Here is a 19,754-nt window from a genome sequence, read left to right on the forward strand (position 1 = left end):
ATATATATATATATATTATGTTGGATCAGTACAAATTATTAACACTTGTATGATATTATTCTAGATATATATTATACGGGTTGTTACATTGTCTATACATAACTCTCAACAACAACAGATGTGAAACAACCCCATTCTGACTGTTATTAAATATATATATTTTCAATGCATCAAGAATTAAATCATATCTCATATCACTCATCTCATCAACAAAACTCAGTATCACATCACATTTTCACTTTCATTATACATAAGCATAGTTTCACATAGTCTGATAAACTTTGTAATTAATGTGATAAACTTTGTAACTACTCTGATAAACTTTGTAGCTAATTTGATTAACTTCGTAACTAATCTGATAAACTTTGTAGCTAATTTGATTAACTTCGTAACTAATCTGATAAACTCTATAACTAATCTGATAAATTTTGTCACTAATCTAATAAACTTCATAACTAATATGATAACTTCATAGAATCTGACAAACTCTGTAATTAATCTAGTAAACTTTGTAAATTGTGTGATAAAAATTGTAACTAGTTTGTTTAACTTTGTAATTAGTCATACAAGTGACGCACGTCACCTTGTTAACAGTACCACAAACGCGCTCCGCCATAACATAACCTCCAAAATCATCCAAATAGTCTAAAATTATCACATATATGATCACCATACATTAGAATGTTAATTCCCAATAATTTAACATATTATTACATTAATATACTCACAAAATTCAGAATTTACTCATGCTTTGAAAACCCTAATCTTTCATCTAAACTCATGTTTACTAACAAATAACATATGACATAATCAACACAAGATTATTACACGAAATGGCAAGCAAATATGTCATAAAACCGAATTGAAATCATATTATTCATCACATAACACAATGAACAACAAGAGAGAAATTCATGTTGGAGGTTAAGGGGAATCTCTCTATCCTTTCATGAATTAAGCATGCATAGATGAATAATCTCCCCCATTACCATTTAATTTCATAAAATTCAATAAGGCAAACTCTAATTGATCTTCCTCCCCAAGCCTATCACTCTCTCCTCAAAGTTCTTCTCTCTTTTCCCCTTGTTTTCGCGTACTGAAGAAATAACCTGTAAAAACCTAGTTTGTCTAACTTTAAAATATATACTATTTTATATTATTTTCTCTAATTTACATTTTTACCCAACTAAAGTTCAGTTTCCCCCACTTACCACTAAACTCTCCTAATTCTCAATATTGGCACAACTCTACAAATTCTCACCAAATTCTAATCAAATTATCAATTGATTTAATTAATTAGCACTAACCCAAACAATTAACATAAAACACCACAAATATAGACACCTGCCAAACATGTCACATATTCTCAAATTAATTATTTAAATAAAATATTACATTAAATTAAATTAAATTAATAATAAAATAAGTAAATAATTAAATTGGGGCGTTACAAATAGCATAAGTTTTGTGAGACTGTCTGTTTAGGAAAACTTATGAAAAAAACTTATGATATTGTTCAAAAGATGTTTTTCGGTCTATTTTTATAAGTTCTTCAAAACAATTGATTTTCATTTTAATATTTTAACTCAAAATACAATATAATAATAATAATAATAATAAATCATTCATATTCATTTAAATAGGTCGACCTAATAGACTCAAAAGACTTTTTTTTATTGCCTGAGGCTTAACATTTTCAACTAAATAGACTTATAAAAAGCCTAGGTCTTTTTTTTAAAGACAGATCTCGCACGGGCTTGTGTGGGTTAGGCGTTTGACTCCCGTTAGTTGGTCTGATTTATTTCCGCCCCTAATTATAATACAGTAACTGTGTAAAAAAATTATACCAGTGACACATCTTTATTTGTTTACTAATACATTCTTATTTATTAATTTTCCATTTAATCCTACTATGCCTTCTTAGCCCACATTATAATAAAAGTCTCGTTCCATTACAAATTTTCCCAATGAGTGAAGATAGTTATTTCTACGATTCCAAGAGATCTCAACTGTAAAAGCACATCCAATAGTCATTCATAAAGAACGGTGAGCAAATTGATGGTTAGTTATTTTTTTCCCTTTATATATAGAGCATGCACCAAATCGAGGTAAAGGGTTTCGAATACCATTTTTTGTTTCGCTCTTCTCCTTCACTGACTTAAGTGATGGAGTGATAACCTTGCAAGTATTCCCATTCCAGTGCATCAGAGGTCGCGATCCACCTTCATCTCCATTTAAATTTCTCAGTTTTGGTTCTAGGACGGAATGCTGGTGTCGTTGTCACACCCCAATTATTTTAGAGAAATTGAAAATCATAAACAACCTAGCTTTTGACTTTATGCATTTTAGTTTTGCAATATATCTAGAGTTGATCTTTAAGTTTAGATTTTAATAAGGAGCAATAAAGTCAAGGACTTCAATGACTCTCTATCCCATCAAAGCAATTATTATTTGATTCCAATAAGTTAGCTAGTGGCCCCAGCAACTACTATTACAAATACTCTCATGCAATCATTTTTAGAGTATGATATAGATAGGAATATTTTAGATTTTCAACAGAATAGCATTTATTCTTATCAATCTTCTAACATTTTTCTCACATAATTACAGAAGCATACTACTGCATGATTTATCAGATCTTATTCTCCCATCACTAAGTAGTTGTCGGCTCTCTAACGATTCCAGAAGCTTCTTCTCATAATCTTCTCGAAAAGCAACATCAAACAAACCAACATAAACAAAAACTTTTCAACCTAACACATCAAAGAAACCAACAAAAACAAAACCTCTAAACTTTTCTAAACATGACATCTTCCATGCAGCCTCAAATAATTCAAAGACTACACAAATGATTTCAAAACCAAAACAACATAAAACATAAGAATCTCATCCTATGATAAAACTACTATTAAAAATATAGAATTCATTACATTTTTATCAAGCTTTTCTCCAAACCATCCTTCATTTTCTACTTTAACATTTCTGAAATTCAACTCATCAAGAGCCATATTGAAATCAAGATACTCTTTTTCTAACTGTTACAAAACAAATATTTTTTGTTAATGTCAATGTTTTCTACCATATTCAAATTTATGAATGAAATAAAAAATTCCAATTTCTATTTATACCCCTCCTTTAAGCGCCACCATTACTTTAATCATAAAGCACATCAGTCATTCAAAAACTCGTCGCCTACAAACTCTCTAAACATCACTACTTTGCCCATTTCCTCACTGTGAATCACTTCACGACCTCTTTGAGTTTATAACCACAACCTTCTTCTTTCTCCAAAACAACAATAACACTACCTTCATTCATTGTCGATTTTTCTGGCGAGACGACATTCCACTTCCGATAACATCACGAACATAACTTAGCATAACAACAACTATAGTTTTTTCTTCGCTCGGTTCGCTTACCGCTTCACTTTTCATCACTTTTATTTTTGTTTATTTATTCTATTTGATTTGGTTGTGTGTTATTTATGTATTTTCGATATCTTTTGTGTTAGCTTGTGCTTTCTACTTTCGATTACGTTGCGATTTGGTTTTAATGTTATTGTAATTTGTTGTAATAATAATAATATTAATTTGCATGGGTTGCTGCTTTTTTATTCACGTTTTGGTTATGTTGTTCAGATTGAATCGTGTTGATATGTTGTTTGCATATATGTGTGCATGATGTGTGACATTTGCATTAATTAGATTCGGTTACAATGATCACATTCTTGCACTAACAACATTGTTGTATTTTTTCTTACCGTTACGTGCAATATTTTCTTACCGTTACATTATAACTCGAACGCGTCAACTTTGATTTGTGTTATGTCCTTGCGTGTTTAAATTCATTTTACTTTGCATCTTCTTTTTATTGAGTTTAGTTTTTGCACGATTTCGATCCATCATACAATGATCGCATTAAGTGTATCAAGTTAATGGATGATTTTATTAGTTTATAGTACTTGTTGTTGTGTTTTGATTTTGTACGTGCGTCTGATGGTTTAGTATAGCGACAATCCGCACTTGTGCTTCTTACCAATTCCCGTTTTTGATTCATAACTTGTTTCTTTCACGATTTTATTCGGTTGCATTTTGATTTGCGATGATCGCTTACGCGTTAGCAACTTTCCATTCGATTGTGTTAGATACAATGATTCGACGTCATTACATTTAGCCGATTTTGAATATTTCTTGTGATAGCTTTACTTGTCTTCACGTACGCGACATTGATTTATGTCTTTCCATCGTGATTTTAGTCCATGCACATTCATTTTTACTATACTCCTTTCGATTAAATTATGATGGATGTGTGTTGTAAATATGATGTATGCACATGTATCCTTTTATCTCTTTTATATGCCTTGTACATATTATTCGACTCGATTTACTTATGGCGTTTGAATTACGCCTTGTGCTAGAATTCACGTCACTATGCTTGAATTCAACCCTTTGCGATCCAATTTGCACCTTTGTGTTATGATTTCTTACCTCTCGTTCATCCTTCGATGATTTTCACCATCGAGTCAAAAAATATTTCAAAACCATCAAACCATTTTCATTTCATATTCGCAACGCTAATAAACACTTGATCCAACCTCAAGATCTTTTCTCAAGCAAAAATCCAAAAATGACTAACTTAAACAACTTTGTCCTTTTTTGTAACAAAATGGAAACGGACTACCTGGGTGAAAGGTCCAGTCATAGTCCCAAGTGTTATACCCAAGTTGAAAGAACTTGCAAGTCATAAATACTTATCTTCCAACCCAAAAATAAATCAAACATATCAATCTCTTTTCTCGCTTTCGTGCGATCTTCAAAAACCTTTTCACAAACGAAAGATATTTTGTCTCAAGATTATGCAAAACAACGCTTCATCAATAAATGTGTGAGTTGATATAAGTGACGTTTTTCTGTGAATGTTGATATGTTGAAATCCATTCAATGTGAGGAAAACACCTTCTCCTCTAAACTGTTTTTGATAAGCAATGTTTTTCCATCGATTGTGACAAAATAAATTTCGCTAAAATTGACCAATTAACAAACATTTTCTACACAGAACTATGTAGCCTTGAATTCTCCACCGCACCCAGAGATATGTAGGAACGAGACGCGCAATCTTGTCAGGCACATTAATAAAAAGCTTTTTGAGACCTCATTCTTTTTCTTTTTAAAATTTTAATAACTCGAGAAAGCCAAATATTTTCAAAAGAAAACACTAATGCACATAACTAACTAAACGATTCTCGTTAAGTACAATGGACGCGAGTGGTGCTAATACTTCCCCTTGCGTAATCGACTCCCGAACTCGACTTGGTTGCGAGACCATATCATTGTCGGTATTTTAGGGGTTTTATCGAAATTTTCTCTTTTCCTTTTTTTGGGGAATTAATGAAGTTCGGTGGCGACTCTGTTAGTCAAATTCCACAAGCGTGCGATGCGCCCCATGAAGGTCATTTGCTTTTTTCAAGGTATGACAACCGTTTGTGGGAATCGACACTTGATTCCTATATTTTTGCAAATTTGCATTTGTTATTCGACTTTCACAATTCATTACTCTTTTCGATCAGCTGAGCAAGTAACAGTAATCGAACATGAAGATCTGTCGTGTTCTGATTCAACTTAGCACATCTTCATTCTCAATTCTTCAAGACTTTCATAACACTGATTTTCATCTTCAACATATATGGCTAGATCTAAGACTATCAGATTCACCACTGCACGAAAAGTTATAGTTGTTGCTTTAGCAACATGTAATCAACTACCTCGTCATCCACAATAAAATGTTGTAGATCCTAGAGTTGTAGTTTCTTCATATCTGAATCCAATTCGAGCTTTACAAGTGGATGGATAAGTTCCGATCATTCTAGTGGATACTCATATTTCGCTTCCATCTATACAACTTGAAACCTTACCTCACTTTCACACACTACAAACAAACCCTGACATACAAGGCACCAACAAGTTAGTAAACATTGTGTTTAATATTTTTCGACAACAAAAATTAAATGTTATTGAAGAGAGGCTTCAATGCCTTGAATAGAGCCTCAATAACGCTCATTCCCGCGAGAATACAATTTAAGAAGTTGCTTCAAGAAAGACTCACATTGCAATCCTGAAGCGATATGTGACAAAGGGAGACGATGCTCCCTAGTCAAAGGATTGATGCAGAAGTAAAAAAAAGTCTCCTCCTCCGAGTCCTGGAGGAGACCTGGGAAGTTATGCTCTGACCCCAGTTCAATTTGAAGTTCACTCAGGCGATAAATTGGACAATGTAGGAGTTGTTGAGTGAAACTATAACCCCATTTTTTTCAAACCCATTAAGTCATGTGTTTCCCTTCTTTGAGAATGATGTGTTGGTGAACGATGATGACGAAAAACTTTGGAACACGTATGAATACCTCTCTTTCCTTTAGAATCAGATAGAGGGATTTATGTTCTCAATATTGGTTACGAGCTGGTGATCTCAGGACCTTTCTCCATGGCGTAGTTGTACCAAGGTGGACTGACTCTAGTGTGCCAATTTGGTTGCCTCAAGAGTTTGCCTCTCATACAATGTTGTTCCCTGGTGGAGCATATTGAATGTTCTCTTCAATCTTGAATATCCTATTGACCATGAATTGTGAGTTTTGTTGGTGTATTAGGCTGTAGAAGGTGTTCAACAAATACGTGGCTTCTAGTACTCCAAGATTTTCTTGCAACATCTTAAAACTTAGGCGTATTTCTTGTTCAGGTACAACAGATTGTGAAGGAGGTCGATGTGATGGTTTGCTTGGCAAGGTTTTTGTATATGTCTAAAGAACGAGAGAGCATGTTCCTTGAACAACTATTTTAAGAATGATGTCTTGTTAAGTATGGTTAGATGAAGATGATACCAAAATTAAACCTACTTTCACTGAAGAAGGAGGAGGAAGAGGTGGAGCTTTGGCAGTTTTAGCGGCCACAACAGAAGCTTATCGTTGGACAACAGATCGAGTGACTTTGGATGTCACCGTGCTTGATAAATATGATACTAGATCTATATGAGAATGAGAATGATGTTTCAAGAAAGGAGATCGTTGATCTGGATCTTCGATGGAGAAACAATGGTTTTTCGTGGAAATTAACTGGAATTAGAAGTCGATTCACATAGACGGCGCCACCGTTTGGTTAGGAACTAGACATGAAAGATGCGATGGTAGAGTTGTGTCCCACTATGGTGGAGTGATATACTCGAATGTCCAATTCAATGAGAAATTAGGAGTAATATGTGAGTGATAATGAATTTAAGTATCTGAAATGACGGATTTTACCCTTATATATCAAGAGCGGTTGAAATTATTTGCGAGTGATGTGGCGTACTGTATGGACAACCGTCAGATTGAATCAGACGATGGTTGATGTGTTGGAGGGCGGAATCATATGCTTCTCGCAAAGTGAAGATTTTTATAACCCAATTTTACCACCCCATCTTTAATGACATGAGTGTTTAGTTACCACATGTTTACAATTTAGCATCATTAAAACATTTTTCCATTAGAGTTATTTTGAAATTGGAATTTGGGTGCATTTGGAATTTGATTCCATGTTTTTTATAATTCTCAAGTAATTAATGAGTTTTTTCATAGCCATCATCTCATTGTCATAAGTTTTTTTTAACCCTTTCATCTTCCTTACAATAACTATTTCTTTTTATATATAAATATTTCCTTCTTATTTAGATAAACATTTTATTTTATAATCATTTTGTTTTCATCGTCTCATTAACTTCATCAGGATTCAGAACCATTCCCTAATTCTGTTTTGTATGATGAGGTTTGGGATCGGGTAAACCGAACTGGATCCACATGCGTTGACCTAAGCCCAGTTTTTTCCCCTTTGGTTATTTATTCTTCTTGGGCCTTACCCCATTTATGCGGGAGCATACCATTTGGCCCGTTTATTCGTTTATAGTTTTTGTTTTCTTTGCATTTTAATTTAATAAAAATCAACTAAAGATTGACATTTAAAAAAAAAAAGGAAAAAAAAAGATTAGGAGTTTTTATATAATATTTTTTTTATTTTCTTATTATTGAATAAAAACAAGAAAAAGTAATTAAAATTGAGGTATTTCTTTTTTAAAAAATTACTTAGAAATAATTTTGATTCATTTGTTGTTTGAATTGTGTGATTTTTGTTAATGGTGTCAATGCTTGTATGTTGTACTTTATCCATGATTTATGTATGTTTTGCACTTAGACCTTTGATTGCTAAAAAATAAAAGTAGAGGCATAATAAAAATCAATCTTTTAAAATAAGATTCAAACACTTGATCAATATCAAGTTAGGTTTCAAAAGATCTCATCATTTTCATCATCAATTCAAGCCATTTCAAATCTTTTCTTCTTTTATAATGCAACGCAAATCAAACATCAATCAACATCGAATGCATTTTCCCAATTCAAAATAAAATACCTAATTATTATCAAACATTATTTCACAAAGGATGAAAAAGGGATGATTTAGAGCATTCTATTCATTTCCTCGATTATTTGAATATGAGTTGCCTTACTTGACCATTCAAACAATTGTCATCCATAATAAAAAAAAAACTTCTAATCTGATTCAATTCAAACCCCTTTTGTAATCAAACTTAAGCGAACTCATTTTCGTAATAACTTGGATGAAAAAGAAGGTGGTCTACAACCTTTTATTCCCTTCCACGAAGATTTGGATACGAGTTTTCTTACTCGATATTTCGATTATTCATCGTCCATCCAAAATACATTAACAATATCAAATCTTTTTGCAATTAAGGATGAAAAGGAAGATGATCTATAGTCTTTCATTCCTCTCCTCGATTGTTTGGATACGAGTTTCCTTACTCGACCATTCGAGCAATCGTCATCCAACAAAACACTCAACAAATCATACCTCTCTTTCTCGCTGTCGTGCAATCAAAAACTCTTTTTAAACGAAAGATATTTCATCTTGAGACGATGCAAAACAATGCTTCATTCACACATGTCTGTGAGTATGTGTGAGTGAGATAAATAATGTTTTTCTCGCGAATGTTGATATTTAGAAATCTATTCGGTTATGATGCAAACATCCACTCCTCTAAACTGTTTTGGCTAAGTAATATTTTCCATCGATTGTGACAAAATAGTTTTTGTTAAAAGTAACCAACAAACAAACATTTTCTACCCCGAACTACGAAGCTTTGAGTTCCTCGTTGTACCCGAGGATACATAGGAGCGAGTTCCACAATCTCGTCAAGCACATTAATAAAAACATTTTTGCAACCACTTTTCTTTTTCTTTTGTACTTATTATTACTCGAAGAAAACAATTAACGATAACTTCAAGCGTAAGTTTAACCAAAAGGTTATCGTTGAGTACAACAGACGTGAGAGATGTTAATATATTTCTTTTTCATAATCGACTCCGGAACTCGAATTTGATTGCGACGATCTTTTTCTTTTTTCTTTTAAAGATTTTAGCGATACTTTTCATTTCCTTTTTGAAATAAATAAAATTCAATGACGACTCTGTTATCTCGAACGTGTGAACGGCTGATGGTCATTTTTCACGCCGCGACAAAGATCTTCTTATTTTTGTGTGTTTTTCACTTGAAATACATCCTTGAATCTTTCGTCATGAGTCTTACGGACAACACAAAAGAGAAATAAATGGCTGTTAATTTAGGGTGTATATATTATATCATATCATTGTTATTATAAACTCAACATTTAGTTTATTACAAAACAAAAAATTGGCATAAATAGAGAAAAAGTTGGATCCGAACAAATTGCAACTCAATTTAATACTATACTCTCGCATTTTCTGTTCCAATGGAATCAATCAACCTTAACTAAATCCATAATCAAAAGTCCTTTACCATTTAGATTTCCAAAAGCAAAGAAACATGCCTCGTGGAACTCTCGAGGTTGTTTTGATCAGTGCCAAAGGCCTTGATGATAATGATTTTCTCAGTAAGTTATACCAGATTTCAAATATTGATATTACAATGTCAATGATTTCACCTTTTTCATTGAAATTTCTGCATAAAAACATGACTTAAAATTGATTTAATCTAGATATTTGTTGTTCATAAAGCTTGTTAATTGAATCTATTTTTGTTATATCTATGATCATATAATGTTGAATTACCAATTTAATTACTCAAATTGATAAAGATATGGTTCTCTAATGTCTTGATATTTGTTCTCAAATTGCAGCTAGCGTAGATCCTTATGTGATTCTTACTTACAGAGCACAAGAGCACAAGAGTAATGTGCAAGAAGGTAAAATTCTAAAAAAAATCTTAGTATTGAATAATTTTCTCTTTAGTGGCTTGACTATTGTATTATGAAAATATTAGGTGCTGGATCCAATCCTCAATGGAATGAGACCTTTCTATTCACTGTTTCTGATTCTGCTTCTGAACTCAAACTAAAGATAATGGAAAAGGACAGCTACAGTGATGATAATATTGGAGAAGCAATGTGAGTTAAATTCATCTTTAAGTTGCAAATTCTGCTTTACAAAGGTGCAATTTGCAATTTTGGCATACTAAATATGCATTCATTTCTGTGTAGAATTCCTTTGGATGCTGTGCTTGACGAGGGTAGTGTTCCAGAGAGTGTTTACAAACTAGTGAAAGAAGAACAATATTGTGGTGAGATCAGGATAGCTCTCACTTTTAAACCTGAGGTAATAATAATGATGTATAATCTGTTTTTCTATTACTTTTATTCATGTTTTGTGCCTATTTTTTAGTCTGTATTCAAATGCACTATCAATTTTTGGTTGCAGAGAAATCAAGAACAGGGTTACAATGAGGAAGAGAGTGGTGGATGGAAACAATCCGCTAGTGAACTTTGAAGTGAATCAGGGATTTGCATTTGCAGATTTCCAAGGTCTAAAATTACTGCTATAAAATAATCTCTTCAATCAATGTGTTTTCTGGTGTTGATGATATGATAGTGTTGTGTTTATAATTTTCAACCAATTTGATATATAAACTATATTATCTTTGTCATAACATTGTATGCAATAAAATTTATTCAAAAGCAGCCTTACAATTTATTCAGACCTTTTTAAAATTCGAAAACAGAAACAGTAAAATAAGAGTATATGAAATAAAGCTGCTGGCAAAAGGATGGTTTATCACAAGTAAACAGAATAATAACGACAAACAGTTAACAGCAAATCGCCGATTAATTAGTCGCTATTTCTTTTTTTCCTTATTTTGGGACTTTACTCGCTCCATCAATTGCAAAGTGAATAGAGACACCGCCATCTTACTCGGGCGTATAATCCTCATCTTTCTCCTTATCAATACTTTCACCTGAGCTGGATGGTTTAGAACCATCATCTGAAAGAAACATATATTGAATCAATTGCCTTGTTGACTACAAATAAGCATAAAATGATAGAAGTGTGCTTCCAAGGTTTTAAAAAATGGTTTGAGAGCACGACCAAGGTCATAGCATCAAGGTTTTTGATGTCCCGGTGATAGTTATTGAAGCTGCATTAGCCGTGTATTTGGCTGCAGTTTTCTTCAATATTAACAGATTGTGACACGGCCACAGCCGTCACCGCGACTGCAATTTCAAACCTTGAATGAAACTATGCAGCTTAAATGCTCCTTTTTATTAAACTTCAAATTGTTTAGCCGGTGTATAATCCTATGATTTACCTAGGCTTCTATGATCATAGACAAACATTATCAATTTGACGAGTTCTGTTCAGAAACTTACTCTTGGCAGCAGCTAATGAATCTGAGTTTGATGGACGTGGTGGTCTCCCACGAATTGACAGGGCAGCTGATGTCTTCCTACGACCAATGGAAGTGTTTTTTTTCAGCGCTTCGGCTTCCCTTTTTCTAATTGACTTACCACACTGCAAATAGAAAATAACATTAGATTGATGTTCCAGATTGTCGTTGATAGCTTAGCTCAAAACCCAATATAAACAGAAGAAATTTTAATGATAGGAAACAAATCTACACAAAAGGAACTTCCAAACCTAAATGGAAATCAACTACACAAGTTGAAAAACAATAAAATTAGTATCTTATCTAATAGACTAACAAAAAATAAGGTAATTGTATACTCCAACTGAAAAAACTAAACACCGAATGAAAATGTATTTGCTATGAAGCACTAACACCTCTAGGAGTAGGCGTGTCGCGGTTTCCAACACTTGTATGACACTCTACGACACATGTCAGAAAAGTCAGATAAGTGTCAGAAAAGTAAGACAAGTGTTCCCAAAAAAATGGTTTTTTTCTTCGATTCGATACTCTTTGAATCAGTGTCCGGCACTCATACAACACGCATCGTGTTCTAGTGTCCGTGTCTGAGTCCGTGCTTCATAGTGTATTTGTCATATACAACACATAGTCACTAAGAGAGACAAAAAAAACATTTTTGTTTCTTTTTTTTTTACAGTGGAATTTCTGCAGTGAGTGCAGGAATTCCAAATTCCCAAGAATTTCACACTTCGCCTCTAGCAGTACAGTAAGCAAATCGAAGCTTAATAAAGCATTCAACAAAATCATTGGACACTTTTATGAGGCATATTTAAAATATTTCATGCTTAAAATGCAAGAAACTTTCACAAAATTGATGGGAAATTGTCGGCCTGATAAGAACAACACATTCAGTTGATATGATTCAGGAAAAATGAAATTCAACTCACCAGTTTGTAGGCGCCAACCTGATTTCTCTTAGCATAATTCACATAGCGAATGAGACTAGGATATGTGTAGAAATGCTGCCCAGTGTCAGGACAATAATAAGACTGTAACAGAAAAATACAACACAGTCAGTGATAGACATTCATAAAAACAAAAAAGAAACATTGGTTAGTATCATGGATTATAGGAATAATAGATGCTACTTAGTAGACACATTTAAAAATAAATGGCTATTTTCACTTCCATGATGAAACTAATAAATAATAATTCAAAAAACAAATTTCATGTTTGCTGATGCGTATGCTTTTTCAAAACATTATCTCAAATAGAATGAATGACTTTTCATATACTATGTTTGCTTCTTGAACAACTTATGACAAATTTGAGGCCCTGTGCAGTAGCCCGCCTTGTACGCCCTCAATGAAGGCCCTAGATCTCGACCAAATTTCATTTGAAATGAAAATTCTGTATTCACCATGTCCCAAATATATTTATATTTACGAGGTGTAAGTGGTAAAGTGAAACAAGATACTCATGATCAAATAACCACACATGGATGGTTGAGAGTAACTATTCTAATGCTCCTGACTAACAGCTCCACGCAATCATGTATCGTGTCCCGGGTATACATTGTTTGTATTAGTGTATTTGTGTGTCATTGTTGTGTGGTGTTTGTGTTTGTATCTGTACCTCATAAGCACTAAGCAAAGGCAATATATTGCTCAATCGAAGGAAGACAGTGGTGCTCGAGACATAAAAATTGGAAAACAGAGAAAGGTCCTTTAAACCAAGAAATACATTCAGTAGTTTAAGGCTTGAAGCACAAACTTAACTATATTAAAAAATTCTATTTGAAAAATTAAGGGTATCCTGACGAGCAGACAAAGATTGATTGTAGAGGCAATCTAGGACAATTTAGTCATAATCAAACTGCAAGTTAGTAGAACTTAAAGAATTTCAGTTCCCTTCCTTTAATCAATATAAACTAAATCAGCAATCGCGTAAAAGATGATCCGAGCCATGATTGATATCAATAAATGTCAAGTTCTTGAATGTCATTGCTAGATTTCAAAGCAAATCAAAATCAGCAGCATAATCAGAACTCAGAAAATGAAATAAACTGAATCAGTAATCGCGTAAAAGATGATTCGAGCCGTGATCGATATCAATAAATATCAAAATCTTGGATGTCATTACTAGATTTCAAAGCATATCATAATCAGCAGCATAATCTGAATTCATAAAATGGAATAAACTGAATCAGCAATCGTGTAAAAGATGATTCGAGCCATGACCGATATTAATAAATATGAAAATCTTGAATGTCATTACTAGATTTCAAAGCAAATCAGGAAGCGTGATCTGAATTCATAAAATGAAATAAACAGAATCAGCAATTGCATAAGAGATGATTTGAGCCATAATCGATATCAATAAATATCAAAATCTTGAATGTGATTACTAGATTTCGATAATTTTACCCTAAACATAAACAGAAAATCTAAAGTAGATTTTGAGTACCCTTTTTATGGAACCATTCTTTTGAACTTCTGACTTAACATTCCATCCAGTTGGAATTGCTAGACTTTCCTCTGCCATCGGTGGACTCACTCGATATACTGTGAAAGGTCTATTCCTCCGCCCACCTTGTTTGAAATAGTTTTTAACCTAGATTTGTGATAAGTAGACAACAAGGAAAGGGGAAAGACCGCAAATAAAAAGGTGCCTCCTCCAAAGCCACGTGTTCCCATTCTCGCACGTGTAATCGTCAACAATCGAATCATGGTCCAATTTTACAATTTACTTAACATTTTTGGATTACCCGTGATATGCATTGTACTAAACGAAATATTTGTCATAAGCCGGAAGATTTATGAACCTATACCAATTAGGGCCATGCATTCCAAAATAGGTCATATTACCATTTCTGTTAACAAGTCGATTATAGTACCACACAAAAAATCAAAAGTAAGAGGCAGAGTTCTTGAAATCACTAATCCAAATTTAAAATAAAAAATAAAAAACATTCTTGTAGCAATACAACAGCCAAAACAGAGCGCGAAAAATCTTTAAAATCAAGCACATGCAAATGAACCCAACATCACCATGATGTCATCTAAGATCCTTACCCATTGACACAGAAAAAAAGTTTAGAATAATGAAGAATGAAATAGCCACGGAAATAAAATTTTGTGGTCAAATATATGAATAAATAACTATAACAACTGTTTTGCCCCAAACAAAAACTGCCGTTAAATGTTGAAGAGAAATTCCGGCAAAAATAAAATACTACGGTGCAGAATCATTTAAAATCAAAACACAATAAACAATCAAAAAGGTTACCTCTTTGAAGACAGGGACAACCCTATGCATTATTGTCATCGCATTTCCAATGTGATCACAACAGAGACGCCATATAATGCATATACCTCTTTGGACATTCTAGTATACCTCTTAAAATGCTACATGCTACCCTGACAAAGGCAAATCAAAATCAAAATCAAAATACTTCAAATGAGACACACAAGGAAACACAAGAAACCATTTCATTCATACTAATCTAGACCTAGAACCCCATAACAAAAATAATAGAACTATAAAACACTCAAATTCCAACTAACAAATTTTGACACTCTTCACATTTGATGACAAATAGCAGCTAATGTTATGAATATGATTAATAATAAATTGAAAATAAAGAACCCTAATAATGATGAAAAGGTTAATCACAATAGAGGATTTGCCCTAATTTTGATTATTATCCAAAGTAATTTGAAAAATAACAAATACAAATATACAATGAACATGAGTAGTTGTTAAAAATGGTATAATTAGAAGAAATGTGCACATGTAAAACAAACATTTGGACTGCGTTGGTGGGTTGGCCATGAAAGGAAGGTGAGGCGGAGATGGCGACGGCAGTGGAGCGGTGGTAAAAGGTGTGAGGCGGCGATATCGGAGAGACGGAGGCGGCCGCTCATCGTGGTGGAAGTAAAGAGGTGATGCTATGATGGTTTCACATAGGTTTCCTTCCATCGGTTGAATTCAAATGATTAACCAAACATTCCCTTCTTCAGATAGATAAAACAACAAAACTGCCAAAAATAAAAATGAAACAATAATAATTAAATGTGACACTCAAAGAGTTAGGCTAACTTTAAGTTTATTGACTTTGCTACCTTTCTCTCTATCTATCTCTTAGATCTTCCTTCTCTCTCATCTAAAAACTTATTTAAATTATTCAAATAATCCTCAAATATCTTCAACTTATTATTAAGTTACAAAGTCAGTCACTCATGTTGAGAATATTTCATGTTGAGAATATATCAAATGTGAGTAGTATGGATAATAGTCTCATATTGATTGAAAATGTGAAGACTTAACATTTATGAGTGAGAAAACTCACTCACATATCACCTTAATGTTTTAGGTGAATATGTGGTGTGTCTTTCACAAAGGTGTAGCTCTAAAAGAAGAAGTCTCACAATATTCAATGTTCCCTAATGAAAAACTCTCATAACAAATGGTATCATGAGTCTTTGGTTCGAGAAATGGACTGACTTATTTGTATCGAAAGTCAACGGCGCCGGTGTGGTGAATAAGAAATGTTCCGTGCGGTACAAGAGTTTGTGGAAGTAAGAATAACTTTCACTTAAGGGGGCATTATGGACTCACACTTGAGGGAGAGTGTTGAGAATGTATCAAGTGTGAGTAGTGTGGATAATAGTCTCACATTGGTTGGAAATGTGGAGACTTGAACATTTATAAATGAGAGAATTCACTCACCTATCACCTTAAGATTTTAGGTGAATATGTGGTGTTATCTCACAAAGATGTTGCTATAAAAGAAGAAGTCTCATAATGTTCAATGTTCCCTAGTGAAAAATTCTCCAAATAATTGATTCATCAAAGGTAGCAAATTCATTTCCATTTTTTTATACTCTCTTATAAAAGTGTTATACTTCAATTATTTCAAAATAATTTTCTCTATGCAATATCCATCAAATATAATATAATATTTATTATTATTATTATTATTATTATTATTATTATTATTTGAGATATACTCTCGATTAAGTATAGTTGTTAGTCATATGATTGTTTGTAATGGTGTAATTCGAAGAAATCATGAGGGACAGGGCGAAGGCATGCGCTTAACATATCGTCCATTCTAAGTCGCACATTTTTTAATTTGAACACCCCTCTTTTGGATAGGGTGTCCTTTCTCTTAATATATTGCATGGATCCTTAGCGCCTCCATACATAATGCATGGTCGTGTGTGAATTGTGTAATGGGTCACCAAACGTTATACGGGGGTCGTGAGATTTAGCTACGCTCCCTAAATTTTGGTGAATCAACTACCCGTTCTCGGAGTGGTTGTTATATCTTAGGAAGACTTGGGTTCAGGCTCGGGGGATTATAAATACATCAGTATCATGATAGACAAAAGGACAACTACAATAAGGAAATACACAAATACAGAAACTTCTCACCCCACATGAGCTAACTCTCAACCGTACAACAAACCATAAAGCCTTTAACAATCCTTAATCACTATAGGTTGTCACACATTTGTACTTTTAACGAGTACAATTGGTGTCCATCATGGGACCCTAGTAAAACTAACTTGGTCCATCATCACAATAATCAATTAGATTATTGTTTGTCATCACGTTCATCCTCTTTGTCCATCACGGTGAACAAAAATACAATAACTTCAGCAAGCAATGAATTTGACAGTGAGGAAAGTGTCATAGCAGAGATGTGCGCTGCTATGGATGATCTTTGTTGCCAAAACCATACCTTGGAGGATAATGTCCTTCATATCCAACAGTGTCAACAGGAGACAACACATGGTGGGGGAACTAGAGGTATTGAATCTCCAACCTGTGTTGGATGAGATATCAAAGGCGTCTGTCCTATAGAAATTTAAGTCTCCATCATTGGCTAAGTTTGACTGACACAGTGACGCATATGAATGTGTAACCTCTATAAACACTCAGATTGTCATCATTCGGCATCTGACTCCTTGAAGTGTAAGCTCCTATCGAGCACCTTTAGAGAAGCAACTCTGAGGGGATTTATGGGCCTCCCCCACTCCCTGTCACCAACTATCAATACCTGGTGAAGAAGTTGGTTCATCATTTCGCCGCAGACAGGCATATGCAGATGGTCGCCAATAGTCTATTCAACATTTGCCAAGGTCCCTCGGAATCGATAAAGGAGTATCTCGCTCGCTTCAACGAAAGGCAACAATTAGGGTAATCCATCCAAACCAAGAAATCTTCGCAGGAACATTTCAGAACGAGCTCATGGCGAGACACTTCAATGAATTCCTCACCCAGAGGTTAACGACGTCCTTGGCTGAAGTAGTAACGCGAGCAGAATGCTACATTAGGAGCAAAGAGAGCAATGCCGAAAAGAAGGTCTAAGATGCAAAAGAACACATTCCCAACACATACAGCTCACGAAAGAACCAATATACATCGCTCACGAGGGACAAAACTGCGTTTAAACAAAGTGGAAAAAGTCCACTAAAAGCTTCACTCCCCTGAATGTTGCTAGAAGAAAATATGGCGAGAAGTTCTACATATGCATAACATCCCCTAATCAACTGCTCCCAAAATGGATGTCATAGGCCCTGATCCTAACGGTTGATGCAAGTTCCATAAGGTTAAAGGACATCAACTAGATGAGTGATGCCAACTAAAAACGAGATAGAGTGTTTCATCCATGAGGGACACCTAAAGAAAAATTTCAATGGAAACTCCACTAGAGGGCCAGGAGAATCCAACTCTCAAGGACGAGATTCCCCGGATTATCTAGGATCCAATAAGGGATAGGAGCCAACCAAATAAGGCAGAGACATGCCCATTCACCATACTTTTAACACCATTACATGAGTGTTTTCTCGAGGCAGAGAAACCAATTTTCCCCAAAAGAGATATGCATGTCAAATCCTATTTGTCGATGGTTCGCCCGTTGATTTCGAGGAAAGTGAACCAGAAGTCCCAAAATCCAAGATTACATTCTCCGAGAAGGATGTTGCCGACATCACCTGCACGAAAATGATCTCATGTTTATCATTGTTTGATATGACAATTGGGAAATCAAAATAGTCCAAATTGATAAAGGAAGTTCTGCATACACCCTATACTAGGATGCATTTGAGAGGCTCCCCCTAGATTTGGATGACTTAAAACCTTTCCAGGGACCGTTGGTGGTTTTCTTGGGCGAGCCAATATAGGTGAAGTTTTACATAATGCTAAAGACTATCTTCGGGGCAGAAGAAAATGTCAGACATGTCTATCATACCCTAAATTTTACCATAAGTTTTTCACTCACATCAGTAGCATAATTGATCCACTTTGTCGTGCATTTCATTAGTTAAAAGCATTCATCAGTGTTTAAATAAAAAGTCAGGAGTTCTGAAATTTTATCTGGTTTTGATGACATTCATTCAGTCATCTATTGATTAAGAAGTCAAAAGATTTTATTTTTGAATATCATTGCATCGTTCATTCCATTGAATCGTGTTTTCAGAGGGTGACAATCAAGAGTATTATCATCATCTGAATCTTTGTAGAGTTTTTATTATGATCGAGAATCAGAAGTAAATGATCCAAGAGCAATTCATTTGCATCTGATTGTCTATTCACGGTTATTTAGTCAACAATTCAATGCATCCTCAATTCTTTTTCATTTTATACTTGTCACAACATGCATTTCATTTTGCATATCATTTAAAGTATCGCTCGGAATAAATTTTCGGATCTACAAACAGGTCGGTTGAATCAATTTTCAAATCTACATCGAATTAACGGGCAAAAATTTTAAAAATCGAGCTTACATACGTCAGTTTTATTAATCTATATTTTGCGTAGTTTAATTTGGCGTGCTCGTTTTATTTTTTCGACAACTTTTTCAGTCGCATTTCAATTAGCCTGAGTCTTTCAACTGGTCATTTTTTACTTCGAAATAAAAAAAAACATGTATGTTTCTGATAAGTTTATTTTGGACTTATCATTTTGGTGCATTCAATTCATTTTTTCGAGCATTTTTGCGTCTGATTTTTATTTATTTTTTATCTGTTT

General features: G+C 33.9%; 2 protein-coding genes across 5 annotated transcripts; one reads left to right on the forward strand and one right to left on the reverse strand.

The window, feature by feature from the left end:
- The first annotated feature begins 9,715 nt into the window (after positions 1–9,715).
- Positions 9,716–11,048, forward strand: LOC127075903 (16 kDa phloem protein 2). Its single transcript, XM_051017410.1, has 5 exons — positions 9,716–9,948; positions 10,195–10,260; positions 10,338–10,461; positions 10,555–10,669; positions 10,772–11,048. The coding sequence occupies exons 1-5, from the start codon at positions 9,882–9,884 to the stop codon at positions 10,838–10,840; spliced, it is 441 nt and encodes a 146-aa protein (XP_050873367.1). The 5' UTR covers positions 9,716–9,881; the 3' UTR covers positions 10,841–11,048.
- Positions 11,003–15,797, reverse strand: LOC127075905 (uncharacterized). Of its 4 annotated transcripts, none has more exons than XM_051017416.1 (5): positions 15,521–15,797; positions 15,003–15,128; positions 12,662–12,763; positions 11,719–11,860; positions 11,003–11,333 (listed from the first exon to the last, which is right to left on the reverse strand). In XM_051017416.1, the coding sequence occupies exons 2-5, from the start codon at positions 15,039–15,041 to the stop codon at positions 11,260–11,262; spliced, it is 357 nt and encodes a 118-aa protein (XP_050873373.1). In that variant the 5' UTR covers positions 15,042–15,128; positions 15,521–15,797; the 3' UTR covers positions 11,003–11,259. The 4 variants fall into 4 exon arrangements, with proteins under 4 accessions (XP_050873373.1, XP_050873371.1, XP_050873372.1 ...); XM_051017414.1 differs by having other exon boundaries at positions 15,003–15,133; XM_051017415.1 differs by having other exon boundaries at positions 15,003–15,133; positions 15,508–15,797.
- Between the last annotated feature and the right edge of the window lie 3,957 nt (positions 15,798–19,754).

The sequence above is a fragment of the Lathyrus oleraceus genome, chromosome 4 (assembly GCF_024323335.1).
Source record: "Lathyrus oleraceus cultivar Zhongwan6 chromosome 4, CAAS_Psat_ZW6_1.0, whole genome shotgun sequence".
Classification (NCBI taxonomy): domain Eukaryota; kingdom Viridiplantae; phylum Streptophyta; class Magnoliopsida; order Fabales; family Fabaceae; genus Lathyrus; species Lathyrus oleraceus.